The sequence below is a fragment of the Bos indicus genome, chromosome 5, assembly GCF_029378745.1.
Source record: "Bos indicus isolate NIAB-ARS_2022 breed Sahiwal x Tharparkar chromosome 5, NIAB-ARS_B.indTharparkar_mat_pri_1.0, whole genome shotgun sequence".
Classification (NCBI taxonomy): domain Eukaryota; kingdom Metazoa; phylum Chordata; class Mammalia; order Artiodactyla; family Bovidae; genus Bos; species Bos indicus.
In genome coordinates, this window is record NC_091764.1 from 63,896,002 (window position 1) to 63,912,392 (window position 16,391).

At 37.7% G+C, this 16,391-nt stretch overlaps 1 protein-coding gene across 11 annotated transcripts in view; it reads right to left on the bottom strand.

The window, feature by feature from the left end:
• The window catches only part of ANKS1B (ankyrin repeat and sterile alpha motif domain containing 1B), a 1,154,742-nt gene that overhangs the window by 981,491 nt on the left and 156,860 nt on the right, over positions 1-16,391 (bottom strand). For all 11 annotated transcript variants that reach the window (XM_019961140.2, XM_070789581.1, XM_070789585.1 and 8 more), the window contains exons 3-6: positions 12,048-12,204; positions 7,360-7,656; positions 4,778-4,853; positions 252-353 (exon numbers count right to left, since the gene is read on the bottom strand). In XM_019961140.2, coding sequence (XP_019816699.2) covers positions 252-353; positions 4,778-4,853; positions 7,360-7,656; positions 12,048-12,204 — 632 coding nt within the window. The remainder of the gene's footprint in view (positions 1-251; positions 354-4,777; positions 4,854-7,359; positions 7,657-12,047; positions 12,205-16,391) is intronic.

Consider the following 16,391-nt stretch of genomic DNA (forward strand, 5'->3'; position numbering starts at 1 on the left):
TTTATTACACAGGTTTAATTAAAAATACTTTTTAATATCAAGTGAGTGAAAAAAATATTTTAGTTGAAAAACAGAAATAAAACATTAAAAGGTATTCATTATTCTTTAGTTTAAAAGTCTACCAGAAAAAAAATGCAAATAGTAACTTCATTCAAAAGTAAATGTTAACTCAAAACTCAAGAGAAAATTAGGACAGTTTTAATTTAATCTTAACTGTAAGGCAAACTCATCCATCATTCAATACTATTTACCTTGTAAGAGAGTTGCAATCTGGAGAGATTTCTGAGATGGATGCTCTTTCAAAATGTCTAAGACAGTTCTACCTAAGCTATCTTTTATGTTGGCATCAATTCCTGAAAGAAAAAGAAAAACCCACTAGATGTACATAGTGGAGTATCACCAGAAGATACTGTCAATACAAAACTGTTCTAATTTCAAAAGTATGCGACAAAGCACTTAAGGCAGTTTTTTTTTTTTTAATTAAGCCCTACACACACACACACACACACACACACACATGATTTTAGTAAGAAAGAAGATGGAAGTCTACTGATGCCAAAGACTTGGAACATTTTTGATAATGAATTAACTCTTAGAGGGCACTGACTCAAACATTAACTTTTCAGATTACAGCTATTTTAGGTTATAACTACTTAACTAAATTGTAGACTATCAAGTTGAAAAATATTAGAATGTAAATTCCTAAAGTATAAAGGTCATGTGATTTATATATTCTGTATAATATGATCTAAATAATAATAATGTACCATGTAAGCAATATAACAGCAGTCTTAGAATACTTTAGCATTTACAGAAGTTGGAAAAGTAGGACTATTTTGAATTATTGTCCAAATACTAAGTCAAATGTTCCACATTTATTTATACATGATTATATTCAATATCAGCAATACTCATCAAATACCTGATGAGCAAACTTCCTAATGTGTGTAACTGAAATACCTTTGGAATACTTTTAATTCTGAAAATACTTATGGTAAAGAGGTTTTACTATAAAGAGTTTAATGTAGCAAATAGCAAAAATGTCTATAAACTTCCCAAATATCTAACTGCAAACAAAAACCAGTTTTCAGGATCTGGCCTCAAAAGTTAATTCATTATAATAAAATTATTAAATATTTGCTTAAATTTGTATAGAAATGTGTTACCAGCACACATTTAATTGATTACCTCATTTATTATATCACTGCATTACATATCAAAGTTACATATACAGGAAATTTCAACTTTGCATAAGAACAATCACAATGCAACAGTCTGCTAATACTTTTAACATTTTTACTAAGGAAAATAAACATGTCAAATATAGTTTATAACATAGAAGACTCACACATATTGTTCACAAGCATAAATTTGAGTCTATGCCTTTTGATCTTAAAAAAAATCTGACTTTGGTTTCAATTTTATTTCAATCATAATACACATATGGAGACAAACAAGCCTAATTTGTTGTTCCTTCAGAGCTTTCCCTCTAAAAGTTTCCCTTTAAATGACTGAAGCTTACAAACAATAGCTACTCAGTTAATGAATTAACTGGGCTTCCCTCAAATCTCAGTTGGTACAGAATCTGCCTGCAATGCAGGAGACCCTGGTTCAATTCCTGGGTCAGGAAAATCCCCTGGAGAATGGACAGGCTACCCACTCCAGTATTCTTGAGCTTCCCTTGTGGCTCAGCTGGTAAAGAATCTGCCTGCAATGAGGGAGACCTGGGTTCCATCCCTGGGTTGGGAAGATCCCCTGTAGAAGAGAAAGGCTACCCACTCCAGTATTCTGTCCTGGAGAATTCCATAAACTGTATAGTCTATGGGGTTACAAAGAGTTTGACACAACTGAGTGACTTTCACTTTAATCCACTTTAATGATGAATTAACTAGAAGGAAAATTCACCTTAAGGGTCAGTTCAGTTCAGTTCAGTCGCTCAGTCGTGTCCGACCCATGAATCGCAGCACGCCAGGACTCCCTGTCCATCACCAACTCCCAGAGTTCACCCAGACTCACGTCCATCGAGTCAGTAATGCCATCCAGCCATCTCATCCTCTGTCGTCCTCATCTCCTCCTGCCCCCAGTCCCTCCCAGCATCAGAGTCTTTTCCAATGAGTCAACTCGTCACATGAGGTGGCCAAAGTACTGGAGTTTCAGCTTTAGCATCATTCCTTCCAAAGAAATCCCAGGGCTGATCTCCTTCAGAATGGACTGGTTGGATCTCCTTGCAGTCCAAGGGACTCTCAAGAGTCTTTTCCAACACCACAGTTCAAAAGCATCAATTCTTTGGCGCTCAGCTTTCTTCACAGTCCAACTCTCACATCCATGCATGACCACAGGAAAAAACCATAGCCTTGACTAGACGAACCTTTGTTGGCAAAGTAATGTCTCTGCTTTTCAATATGCTATCTAGGTTGGTCATAACTTTCCTTCCAAGGAGTGTCTTTTAATTTCATGGCTGCAGTCACCATCTGCAGTGATTTTGGAGCCCCCCAAAATAAAGTCTGACACTGTTTCCACTGTTTCCCCATCTATTTCCCATGAAGTGATGGGACCAGATGCCATGACCTTCGTTTTCTGAATATTGAGTTTTAAGCCAACTTTTTCACTCTCCTCTTTCACTTTCATCAAGAGGCTTTTTAGTTCCTTTTCACTTTCTGCCATAAGGGTGGTGTCATCTGCATTGGTGAGGTTATTGATATTTCTTCTGGCAATCTTGATTCCAGCTTATGCTTCTTCCAGTCCAGCATTTCTCATAATGTTCTGTGCATATAAGTTAAATAAGCAGGGTGACAATATACAGCCTTGATGTACTCCTTTTCCTATTTGGAACCAGTCTGTTATTCCATGTCAAGTTCTAACTGTTGCTTCCTGACCTGCATACAAATTTCTCAAGAGGCAGGTCAGATGGTCTGGTATTCCCATCTCTTTCAGAATTTTCCGCAGTTTATTGTGATCCACACAGTCAAAGGCTTTGGCATAGTCAATAAACCAGAAATAGATGTCTTTCTGGAACTCTCTTGCTTTTGCCATGATCCAGCGGATGTTGGCAATTTGATCTCTGGTTCTTCTGCCTTTTCTAAAACCAGCTTGAACATCAGGAAGTTCACGGTTCACATATTGCTGAAGCCTGGCTTGGAGAATTTTGAGCATTACTTTACTAGCATGTGAGATGAGTGCAATTGTGCAGTAGTTTAAGAATTCTTTGGCATTGCCTTTCTTTGGGATTGGAATGAAAACCGACCTTTTCCCGTCCTGTGGCCACTGCTGAGTTTTCCAAATTTGCTGGCATATTGAGTGCAGCACTTTCACAGCATCATCTTTCAGGATTTGAAATAGCTCCACTGGAATTCCATCACCTCCACTAGCTTTGTTCATAGTGATGCCTTCTAAGGCCCAGTTGACTTCACATTCCAGGATGTCTGGCTCTAGGTCAGTGATCACACCATCGTGATTATCTGGGTCGAGAAGATCTTTTTTGTACAGTTCTTCTGTGTATTCTTGCCATTTCTTCTTAATATCTTCTGCTTCTGTTAGATCCATACCATTTCTGTCCTTTATCGAGCCCATCTTTGCATGAAATGTTCCTTTGGTATCTCTGATTTTCTTGAAGAGATCTCTAGTCTTTCCCATTCTGTTGTTTTCCTCTATTTCTTTGCACTGATCGCTGAGGAAGGCTTTCTTATCTCTTCTTGCTATTCTTTGGAACTCTGCATTCAGATGCTTATATCTTTCCTTTTCTCCTTTGCTTTTCGCTTCTCTTCTTTTCACAGCTATTTGTAAGGCCTCCCCAGACAGCCATTTTGCTTTTTTGCATTTATTTGCCATGGGAATGGTCTTGATCCCTGTCTCCTGTACAATGTCATGAACCTCATTCCATAGTTCGTCAGGCACTCTATCTATCAGATCTAGGCCCTTAAATCCATTTCTCACTTCCACTGTATAATCATAAGGGATTTGATTTAGGTCATACCTGAATGGTATAGTGGTTTTCCCTACTTTCTTCCATTCAAGTCTGAACTTGGCAATAAGGAGTTCATGATCTGAGCCACAGTCAGCTCCTGGTCTTGTTTTTGTTGACTGTATAGAACTTCTCCATCTTTGGCTGCAAAGAATATAATCAATCTGATTTTGGTGTTGACCATCTGGTGATGTCCATGTGTAGAGTCTTCTCTTGTGTTGTTGGAAGAGGGTGTTTGTTATGACCAGTGCATTTTCTTGGCAAAACTCTATTAGTCTTTGCCCTGCTTCATTCCGTATTCCAAGGCCAAATTTGCCTGTTACTCCAGGTGCTTCTTGACTTCCTACTTTTGCATTCCAGTCCCCTATAATGATAGGGAACTCTAATTTCTGTTTACCACTGTTAACAATATAGAAACTTAGGGAAAATTGTATATTATTTAATAAATCAAGCAATTGTCACAAACCTCAATTGTCACAGCTTCACAGGGATCAATTCCTCTCTCCTATAGAAGGCAGAGATTTTCTCCCTCTTTTGGTAGTTTCTCTAATATATTTTAATATGATTTAAAAGCATAAAATTATCACTTCTAAAAGCTTTTGATTAAAGAATCTATTGAAAAGGAAGATGAACATTTATATCAGTTTTTTTCCTTAACACTGAGGCTCAATCCTACATGGTTCTACATACATACAATTTAGAGTGAGGTAAAAAGGTAATGTCGGGTGAGGTGGATTGTGTCATTTTCCTTTGTCTACTTCTGGAGTACAAATAGTTTTTGGCAAGATAAGCTCCATGGAGAATCATGATAGTTACCTGTTTCTAACAGAACTCGTACAACATCCACTTTTCCAAACAAAGCTGCTTCATGGAGTGCACTCCCTTTTTCTGTCTAGAAAAAAAGAAGAAGAAGGAAAAAGATTAGGAGAGCTAAGGTTAAAAAAATTATATCCTTTTATGCATCCATACATATTGTTTGTAATCTTAGCACTCTCTGACAGAAGAGGAGTGTGGAATAAAGAAGAGATTCTAGAAAGAAAATCCAAAAGCTTAATTTTGGAAATATCTGTGCCTCTGTGTAGCCATTTGACCTTGTTATGTTTATAAGTCACTCATCTTCTTTCACCCTCAGTCATTCTCAGATATAACATAAGAGTAGTAATGCCTACCTCACGAGGCTTTTGTGACTATCCAGTGAGCTCATGCAATTCAACATGCATTAATTAAATACCAACTCTATACCAAGAGAAGGAAATGGCAATCCACTCCAGTGTTCTTGCCTGGAGAATCCCAGGGAGGGGGGAGCCTGGTGGGCTGCCATCTATGGGGTCGCACACAGTCGGACATGACTGAAGCGACTTAGCAGTAGCAGTTACACCAAGAATAGTTAAGGGGTGTTCTGAGGTTGTACATTTACATTCTATCAGAGGAGACAGATGTGTAAATAAATAGTAATGTCAAATAAAATCACAACAATTTAATGTGGCTTAAAAAACCTGGAAAATATTCTCCTTGCCTGGAAAACCCCATGGACGGAGGAGCCTGGTGGGCTGCAGTCCATGGGGTCGCTAAAAGTCGGATACGACTGAGTGACTTGACTTTCACTTTTTACTTTCATGCATTGGAGAAGGAAATGGCAATCCACTCCAGTGTTCTTGCCTGGAGAATCCCAGGGACGGGGGAACCTGGTGGGCTGCCATCTATGGGGTCGCACAGAGTCGGACACGACTGAAGTGACTTAGCAGTAGCAGCTTTCCTTTCCATATCCTTTCTTGTCTATCCCAACTTTCCCCAGACCTTCTGTACCTTATTCATGTTCCAAGCATACTAAACATTTCATCAGTATCATTCTCTTGTTTTCTTCCCCTAGAATCTCAAAAGCTGGTCCCTCTGCCTGGCAGGATAGAACTCCTAGCCCTCTTTACCTCACCATCACCTACACCACCAGTTCTCAATCTTCAGCCTGAATTAGAATCACCTAGAGAGCTTGCTGACCAGATTTCTGGGCACCACCGTGAGTTCTGACTCAGTCACCTGCGATGCGTGTGTGGTGTTATGTGGCTTCAGTTGTGTCCAACTCTGTGTGACCCTATGGACTGTAGCTTTCCAGGCTCCTGTGTCCATGGGATTCTGCAGGGTGCCATGTCCTCCTCCAGGGGATCTTCCCAACCCAGAGATAAACCCACAGCTTACAGCTCCTGCTTTGGCAGGCAGGTTCTTTAACACCAGTGCCACATGGGAAGCCCCAATAATAAGGGTCTAGGTAGTACAATTGAGAACCACGGACCTACACTACATGTCAAATCTTAAATATAATTTCACTCAGGAAGTATTGCTTGCCCCTAAAGTGTAACACTTTCCCTGTGTGTTCCACATCAATCTAATCTTCATCTTAGCACTTATAGTACTACATTATAATGTTATATGATTATCTATTCCCTTTAATAAACTGTAAGTTTAGTGGAAATGAAGACCATATCTATTTTTTCATCGTGGTATCACTAATGCCTAGTAAAAAGTACCATACTTCAGAATACTCTTCAACTATTCTTGGCATAGAGTTAGTATGGAAATTAAGAATTATTTTGAGGGTAGAAGGAGGGAGGAACATAACACAGAAGACAAGAATTTGTGAGCACTGCAGGGAACTATTGGTTTCTGCTCTGAGGATGATCAAGGAAGATTTTAAGAGAAAGTTTTTCACCTATGCAAATGGTAAAGTTTAAAAAAAAATTTTCTTATTGCCTTTAGGTATAGTGATCCTTCCTTTATCAGTCATGTACGCAAGTACATTATTGTAGAAAGAGGCCTGGACTTTAATCAGTAAATCTTAATTCACATTCTGGGTTTTTGAGTCATGTGTCCTTAGGCAAGTTTCTTAGTCTTTGAATCTGATTCCTCACCTCCGTACTGAAACTTAATAGCTCTCAATCCCACAAGATAGCTGTGAGATATAGATTCTAAATGTGTCAACATATTAAACACAAAGTACGTACTCAAAAATTAAAGTCAATTTCATTTATTTCTTTCATTCACTCAATTTTAGACTGAATTCCTGGTGTATGTCAAGCTGTGTGCTAGATACTGGAATAAAGGAAACAATTACTAAGAAGACCACACATAACTGCCATCTAGTAATAATTTTTCATGTGGAAAGCCCTCAAGTTAGAATGAGGTTAGAGACTAGGGCTTATATCCCTCCATATTTCCCAACAATGTGGCAGGATACTTTGAATTTAGTAGTTACAAAAACACATGTGGACCATTTGCTTGATTTAAAAATGTTAATATTTCTTCCTGTAAATTTAACATGTAATTAAGATGTAAATTTCAAAATCTGTATCTCAAAGAAAGCAAGAACACCATTGTTTTGGAAGCACAGCTACAAGAAGACTCACTTGACAGCTCACATCCATTCCTGCTTCCAGCAGCACCTGAACAACTGCCTTGTGACCATTGCGTGCAGCAAGGTGTAGTGGTGTGTGCTTTCGGGTGTTGCAGCTCATTAAGTTAGGGTGTGCACTGATGATCATTTTGACCACTCTAAGCCGTCCATAGAGGGCTGCCAGGTCCAGAGGTGTTTCCAGCTTGCTGTTTCTGATAGTAGGATCGGTGAGCTCTTCCAGGAGAACAGCAACTACCTCCGAGTGTCCGTACTGAGCTGCACAATGTAGGGCAGTTTCATTTTCATTGTTCTGTTAAGACATACAGTGCAAGTTTTCAGAAATACAGTTTGTTATGAAAATCGAAGTATAGTGAGGCAGCCATGACATTAAAAGACGCTTACTCCTTGGAAGGAAAGTTATGACCAACCTAGATAGCATATTAAAAAGCAGAGACATTACTTTGCCAACAAAGGTCTGTCTAGTCAAGGCTATGGTTTTTCCAGTGGTCATGTATGGATGTGAGAGTTGGACTGTGAAGAAAGCTGAGCACTGAAGAATTGATGCTTTTGAACTGTGGTGTTGGAGAAGACTCTTGAGAGTCCCTTGGACTGCAAGGAGATCCAACCAGTCCATTCTGAAGGAGATCAGCCCTGGGATTTCTTTGGAAGGAATAATGCTAAAGCTGAAACTCCAGTACTTTGGCCACCTCATGCGAAGAGCTGACTCACTGGAAAAGACTCTCACGCTGGGAGGGGTTGGGGGCAGGAGGAGAAGGGGATGACAGCAGATGAGATGGCTGGATGGCATCACCGACTCGAAGGACGTGAGTCTGAGTGAACTCCGGGAGTTGGTGATGGACAGGGAGGCCTGGTGTGCTGCAATTCATGGGGTTGCAAAGAGTTGGACACGACTGAGCGACTGAACTGAAAACCTGAGATGCTTTGAAAACATACATTTAAAATGTATGTGTTTTAATAAGTATGCCTAATAGTACTTAATATTTGGTAATAGTATCTATCATTTATCACATTTTATTTCTATCACTTCAGTTGAAAGAATCGAACTTTTCCTTAAACTATATATTCTAACTTCCAAGAGTGATAAACCATTTAGCTGTGTTAGTTGGTAGCCCTGCTGGGCCCAGATGGTTAGTGTTATCAGCACTGTGAATCAAGCCTCTGTGACATCTGCTAATGAGAGAGATTAATAACAATACACCTTTAACAGACTGGCTTTCCCAAATATAGTTGAGAGAGTAAATTCTCTGATAATGAAAGATTTACAGAGATGTTTCCCAAATCAAGTTTCATTTTATCTTCCATTTAAGTATAAATCCTTGCTTCTTTTGCAAAGAGAACAAAGACGTACTGGCCCTAACATTAACCCATATCTTTTTGAAATATAATCAGGAATTGAGAGGCAGGTCTATATCCATATCCAGACAAGTTAAGGAATATTACACGTGTAGCTTATAAGTGTTTCAGCTGAGGGAATTCCCTGGCAGTCTAGTTGTTAGGACTCCACATTTTCACTGCTAAGGGCCTGGGTTTGATTCCTGGCCAGGGAACTAAGATTCCATAAGTCGCATGGTGTGACTCAAAATAAAAATATAACTGTTTCAGCTGAAAATCAATGAGATTTCCCCAGGAATTTAGCAGAATAATAAATGTTAAAATCAAGAAAATTGAACCCCATTGCAAGAGAAATGGACCTTTCAATTATTTGGGCAGATAGTGTAGGTATATGCAGTATGACTACGCCATGAGGTGGAAAGGTCAATTAGGAGAAATGGGAACATGAAATTTTAGTAACAAAAATGCAATGTCCTAAATGAGGGTTCTATAAACCAAGGGAGGATGATATCAGCACAGTCACCATCATAGCTAACACTATGTGCAAAGCACACACCATTGCATGTCATATGTGCTTACTTATTTAACCGTCATTGCCTGGCCTGCATGTGTGCTCAGTAGTGTCAGACTCTTGTGACCCCATGGATCATAGCCCACCACACTCCTCTGTCCATAGGATTTTTCAGGCAAGAATACTGGAGTGGGTTGCCATTTCCTCCTCAAGGGGATCTTTCCAATCCAGGGACTGAACCTGTGTCTCCTGCACGTATCCTACATTGCAGCTGGATCCTTACCACTGAGCCACTGGGGAAGCCACCCGGTTATCATAAGTCTCAGTAAATGTTCGTTATCATTTTCATTCCTGCCCTCTATTGCTTAAATACATAAAGGTATATAATTAATTAGTATACTTCTGTCCCATTGCGGGGGGTGGGGGGGGGGGAGAAGAATAAAGCTAAAATCAAAATTTACCTATGAAAACAAAATTCCTACATCAGAAACTTTTAGAAGAAATAACACTGAATGAGAGATCTATGTTACTACTAAAGGAGTATGTACATAACAAACAAAAAACATGGAAAACATGGTATTAAAAAATCTCAAAAAATTTCAACTCATCTAAAATAGAAACCACAACATAAAGTAACAGAATTGAAAAAAGAATTTTGAAGTCCAATCTCCTCAAAAAAAAAAAAAATTTATATTTAAATTGATTTATTCAACATCACAGAAAATAACAGTTTCTCTATGCTATTTAAAATCCTCAACTGCTGGGCATACACACTGAGGAAACCAGAAGGGAAGGAGACACGTGTACCCCAATGTTCATCGCAGCACTGTTTATAATAGCCAGGACATGGAAACAACCTAGATGCCCATCAGCAGATGAATGGATAATAAAGCTGTGGTACATATACACAATGGAGTATTACTCAGCCATTAAAAAGAATACATTTGAATCAGTTCTAATGAGGTGGATGAAACTGGAACCTATTATACAGAGTGAAGTAAGCCAGAAAGAAAAACACCAATACAGTATACTAATGCATATATATGGAATTTAGAAAGATGGTAACAATAACCCTGTGTACGAGACAGCAAAAGAGACACTGATGTATAGGACAGTCTTATGGACTCTGTGGGAGAGGGAGAGGGTGGGGAGATTTGGGAGAATAGCAGTGAAACATGTATAATATCATGTATGAAACGAGTCGCCAGTCCAGGTTCGATGCACGATACTGGATGCTTGGGGCTGGTGCACTGGGACGACCCAGAGGGAGGGTATGGGGAGGGAGGAGGGAGGAGGGTTCAGGATGGGGAACACAGGTATACCTATGGCGGATTCATTTCGATATTTGGCAAAACTAATACAATATTGTAAAGTTTAAAAATAAAATAAAATTTAAAAAAATAATAATAAAATAAAATCTTCAACATTCAAATGTAAATGTTGGTTAGGGTTTTTTTCCTTATTTTCATGTCATTTAAAAAATATTGCTTGTAGAAACTAATATTCCATTGTTTAACCTTGGTTTGTTTTTCCATCTTATTACTTTAGGTTTGCTTTGGGCATTCAGTTTTAAGAATAACCACCAGATGGCTCATCCCACCAATGATCTTTTAACTTGGTTTTCTGAGGAACAGGAAGCATTCTCATAAATTTCCTTTTTAGATAATAAATAAAGACAGCCATATCCATCATTTTGTAAAGACTTGAATTAACTATTCTCATAAAAATATTCTGCGTTTTGTAACATGAAAACATAGACATTTTTGTGATATATATTAACAAGATATTTTTCCAATTAATAAAACATTTTTCCTGATTAGTTCTTTACACAACTGCATTTTGATGTAAGAAAACTATTATATTTTCTTCCCTTTGCTGTATACAGCTGGCAAGTATTCATTTTTAATCTGAATTTCAGTCAAGTGTCTGCAAAGTCTATACCCATATGAACAATATGCTAATTGTACTATATTAGATGTGCTTGCCCTAGAGTAACCTCCTTGCACCCATACTGGACAGCGGCCAACCTGCAGCTTAATGCCCTGTTTGTAATTCAATTGTTGGGCAGCACGCTGGTTTTCAAATATAGTTTTACAAAATGGGAACAGTAGGGGGCATGCAGAGCTCATTTATTATTATACTGTACTAGAGGACTGTATTTTACTTTCTGGAATCTGGTCTTATTTATTTAGAACACTGAGAATGGCATTATTTTTTAATATATGCATTAAGTGTAACATGGATACTATGTAGTTGCAAATATTTTGACTTTATCTGTCAGTTTCATCCTGCTGCTGTGTTTTACTGAACTTACTCTAGGCATATGTGTGTGTGTGTGTGTGTGTACAGGAAATTTTTTATTTAATATGTGACTAGCAACTGCATACATTGTATTTGCATTTTAATTCACAAAATAGCACTTAATATAAAAGTGCTATGTAAATGGTAAAGTATTATGGAAATGATAGCTATCATCATTGTTCTAGCATCAAAAATTTTATTAAGAAAAACTACTTTCACATTATGAATGTCAATTGTTTTATCTTTAAATATTCAATAACTATAAAATGGATGCTCATGTAAGGCAGGCAAAAATACTAGAACTACTTAATTTATGTGGGATTTTATTATTAACAAATATCTTTACAAATGTCCAACTTAGTGCCATTGTACCTATAAACAAATGCCAAAGACGTTTTCAAATGTCTCCTTTAGCAAATTCAGCAGTAGGATGATCTTTGGCAGGGTAACGACAGAAATAATTAATTTTTCAATGTGGCTTTGACTTCATAAAACTCTCAAAAATCACAGCATGAGTGAATATTTGACAAACGCACCTGTTCATTGACTCTGGAATGTGATGGTCCATGATGAATAAGAATCTTCACAATTTCCACATCTCCTTTCCAGGCAGCCAGGTGAATAGGAAAATAACCTTTGTTGTCTGCTACATTTGTTGATGCCTCATATTGAAGCAGTTTGAGAACAATGTCCCTAAGAAGGAAAAAAAAATACAACAGAAGAAAATATGCTGAACAATATGGCTACTATTAAACAGATAATCATAAAAGTATATTAGATACTGACTAGAAATTTAGAGTAATCATTCAAACTACCACCACCACCACACACACACACACACACACACACACACACATACACACACAGCATTCATTGACTGACCCATACAATTACTAGAGATCTTTTGGGCAAAATTTATCTAATTTTATTAACCGAATGAATATAGTAAAATAACAGTATACCTCTTCATATCTTTCTTAAAAATGGAGTATTCCCAGATAACTTATACCTGAGATTTAGTCTGAAGGAAGACTTGAGGTGCAAGCAAACACCCTGTTTACAAACAAAAAGTTATCATCCTGCTAAAAGACATTTAGGAAATTATACATCATTCTGATAGAGAACTAGAATAAAGGGTTGAAGATTCATATAAAAGAGAAAGCAACACAGTAGGAAAGAGACCCTAAAAGGTTGAAAAAAATTAATAACTTTCAGCCATGGCACAGAACATAGTGTGTTGTTTATATTTGTATACTCTTTCACTTTCCTCCTCCAAGCCTAAGAAATTATTTTAAGAGGGAAATTCATTTATGAGACAAGTTCTATCACTGACACAATTATTCTAATGACGAGATTTCAGAGAAAATAAACCCCATTTTAACATTTCTTTTCTAAAAATAGTATTATTTTATAAGCCCTGAATTTAAAGGACTTGAATGCAAAGTACCAGTTATGCAAGTGAAAGTATTAGTCACTCAGTCATGTCTGACTCTTTGCGACCCCATGGACTGTAGACCACCAGGCTCCTCTGCCCATAGAATTCTCCAGGCAAGAATACTGGAGTGAAAAAAAAAAAAAGAATACTGGAGTGGATTGCCATTCCCTTCTCCAGGGGATCTTGCCAACCCAGGGACAGGGATCGAATCCAGGTTTCCTGCATTACAGGAATTTCCTGCATTACATCATTCTTTACCATATGAGCCACCAAGGAAGCCCAGCTATGCAAATTACCAATAATATGACCACTAGAGTATCAATTAGTCTTATTTTTCTTTTTCTTTCCTGTAGAAAATAATAATAATAGTGCCTATTGCTCAACACTGATAAGAACATTAAATTAGAACATAAAAGAGAAGCCATTCAATGAATAGTAAAACACTATACAAATATTAGTTCTTGCCCCAAGTAAAAACAAAATTCTTTAAAAGTAAAACTCCTTCCTTCAAATCACCTTTGGAAAAACAGTCTGAAAATCAGAAGGAAACCTGAAGTTTGCCCAGTTTCTATGCTTCTCACCTCTCCACCATGTAAGAGGTGTTATATAAACTCTTCCATTCTCAGATAAGTAACTTACAAAGTGGTGAAAAGGATTCAATATTTGAGAATAACAAAAGCAGCTAAGAATCAGAAGATCTGGTTTGAAGTCTTAACTCTCTAATACTTAGTAACTTGGTGTGTGTATGTGTGTACCTGTGTGTGCTCAATCGCTTCAGTCGTGTTTGACTCTTTTTTTGTGTGTAATTAATTGATTTATTTTAATTGGAGGCTAATTTCTTTACAATACTGTAGTGGTTTTTGCCATACATTGACATGAATCAGCAATGGGTATACATGTGTCCCCCATCTGAACCCCTCTCCCATCTCCCTCCCCATTCCATCCCTCAGGGTCACCCCAGTGCTCCGGCCCTGAGCACCCTGTCTCATGCATCAAACCTGGATTGGTGATCTATTTCACATATGGTAATATACATGTTTCAGTGCTATTCTCTCAAATCATCCTACCCTCGCCTTCTCCCAGAGAGTCCAAAAGTCTGTTCTTTTTTTTTTAATTTATTTATTTTAATTAAATGCTAATTACTTTACAATATTGTATTGGTTTTGCCATACATCAACATGAATCCGCCACGGGTGTACACGTGTTCCCAATCCTGAACCCCTCTCCCACCTCCCTCCCCATACCATCCCTCTGGGTCATCCCAATGCACCAGCCCCAAGCATCCTGTATCCTGCATCAAATCTGTTCTTTATCTGTGTATCTTTTGCTGTCTCACATATAGGGTCATCATTACCACTTTTCTAAATTCCATATGCATGTGTTAATATACTGTATCGGTGTTTTTCTTTCTGGCTTTCTTCACTCTGTATAATAAGTTCCAGTTTCATCAACCTCATTAGAACTGATTCAAATGCATTCTTTTTAGTAGCTGAGTAATATTCCATTGTGTGTACCACAGCTTTCTTATCCATTTGTCTGCTGACGGACATTTAGGTTGCTTCCATGTCCTAGCTATTGTAAACAGTGCTGCGATGAACATTGGGGTACACATGTCTCTTTCAATTCTGGTTTCCTTGGTGTGTATGCCCAACAGTGGGATTGGTAGGTCATATGGCAGTTCTATTTCCAGTTTTTAAGGAATCTCCACACTGTTCTCCATAGTGGCTATATTAGTTTGTGTTCCCACCAATGGTGTAAGAGGGTTCCCCTTTCTCCACACCCTCTCCAGCATTTATTGCTTGTAGACTTTTGGATAGCAGCCATTCTGACTGGTGTGAAATGGTACCTCATTGTGCTTTTGATTTGCATTTCTCTGATAATGAGTGGTGTTGGGCATCTTTTCATGTGTTTGTTAGCCATCTGTATGTATTCTTTGGATAAATGTCTGTTTAGTTGTTTGGCCCATTTTTTGATTGGGTCATTTATTTTTCTGGAATTGAGCTGCAGGAGCTGCTTGTATATTCTTGAGATTAATTCTTTGTCAGTTGCTTTGTTTGCTATTATTTTCTCCCATTCTGAAGGCTGTCTTTTCACCTTGCTTATAGTTTCCTTCGTTGTGCAAAAGCTTTTAAGTTTAATTAGGTCCCATTTGTTTATTTTTGCTTTTATTTCCATTACTCTGGGAAGTGGGTCATAGAGGATCTTGCTGTGATTTATGTCAGAGAGTGTTTTGCCTATGTTTTCTTCTAGTTGTTTTATAGTTTCTGGTCTTACATTTAGATCTTTAATCCATTTTGAGTTTATTTTTGTGTATGGTGTTAGAAAGTGTTCTAGTTTTATTCTTCCACTGCTGGTTGACCAGTTTTCCCAGCACTAATTGTTAAAGAGATTGTCTTTTCTCTGTTGTATATTATTGCCTCCTTTGTTAAAGATAAGATGCCCATAGGTGCATGGATTTATCTCTGGGCTTTCTGTTTTGTCCCATTGATCTATATTTATGTCTTTGTGCCAGTACCATACTGTCTTGATGACTGTAGCTTTGTAGTATAGTCTGACATCAGGCAGGTTGATTCAAGATTGCTTTGGCTATTCGAGTTTTTTTTTTTTTTTCCCATACAAATTGTTAAATTATTTGTTCTAGTTTTCTGAAAAATACCATTGGTAGCTTGATAGGGATTGCATTGAATCTATAGATTGCTTTGGGTAATACACTCATTTTCACTATATTGATTCTTCTGATGCATGAACATGGTATATTTCTCCATCTATTTGGGTCCAATAGATGGACTTCCAAAGAAATCTTTGATTTCTTTCATCAGCATTTTGTGGTTGTAACCCTATAGACGGTAGCCTGTCGGGCTCCTCTGTTCATAGGATTCTCCAGGCAAAGATACTGGAGCGGGTTGCCATGCCCGCCCCCAGGGGATCTTCCCCGTCCAGAGGTCAAAGCTGCATCTTATGCAGTTCCTGCATTGCAGGCAGATTCTTTACCAATCTTGGACACTTCAAATAACCTCTGTCTCTCTTTCAGACACTGTTAAAATGGAGTTTAGAGATTACATATAGCTGCTGGTCTAAAAGGGTTGTGGTATGAATCAAATGAGAAATGAATATTACTGTAAAACTGTATACAATTAAAAACTATTCTTAAAGCTATTTGCTGCAATATTAAACAATTTTTGCCTTCTTTTTTCTTGAACTGAAGTATATAAGTATTTAAATAAAAGGTAAAATAACACCAAAGGAAGCATTGTTAAATACCTGGGAGTGATCAGTAGAATTTATCCTACCAAAAAAAAAAGCCTTCTCCAAATCCATGTATTAAAAAGGGACAATTATGTGAAGGGTTTTAATTTCATTCTTCAATGCCTAAGCAAATCAAAAAGAATTCTGAAACTTCTAAACATTTCCTTTCTAAGAGGAAAGAGGAAAATTTTATGGAGTC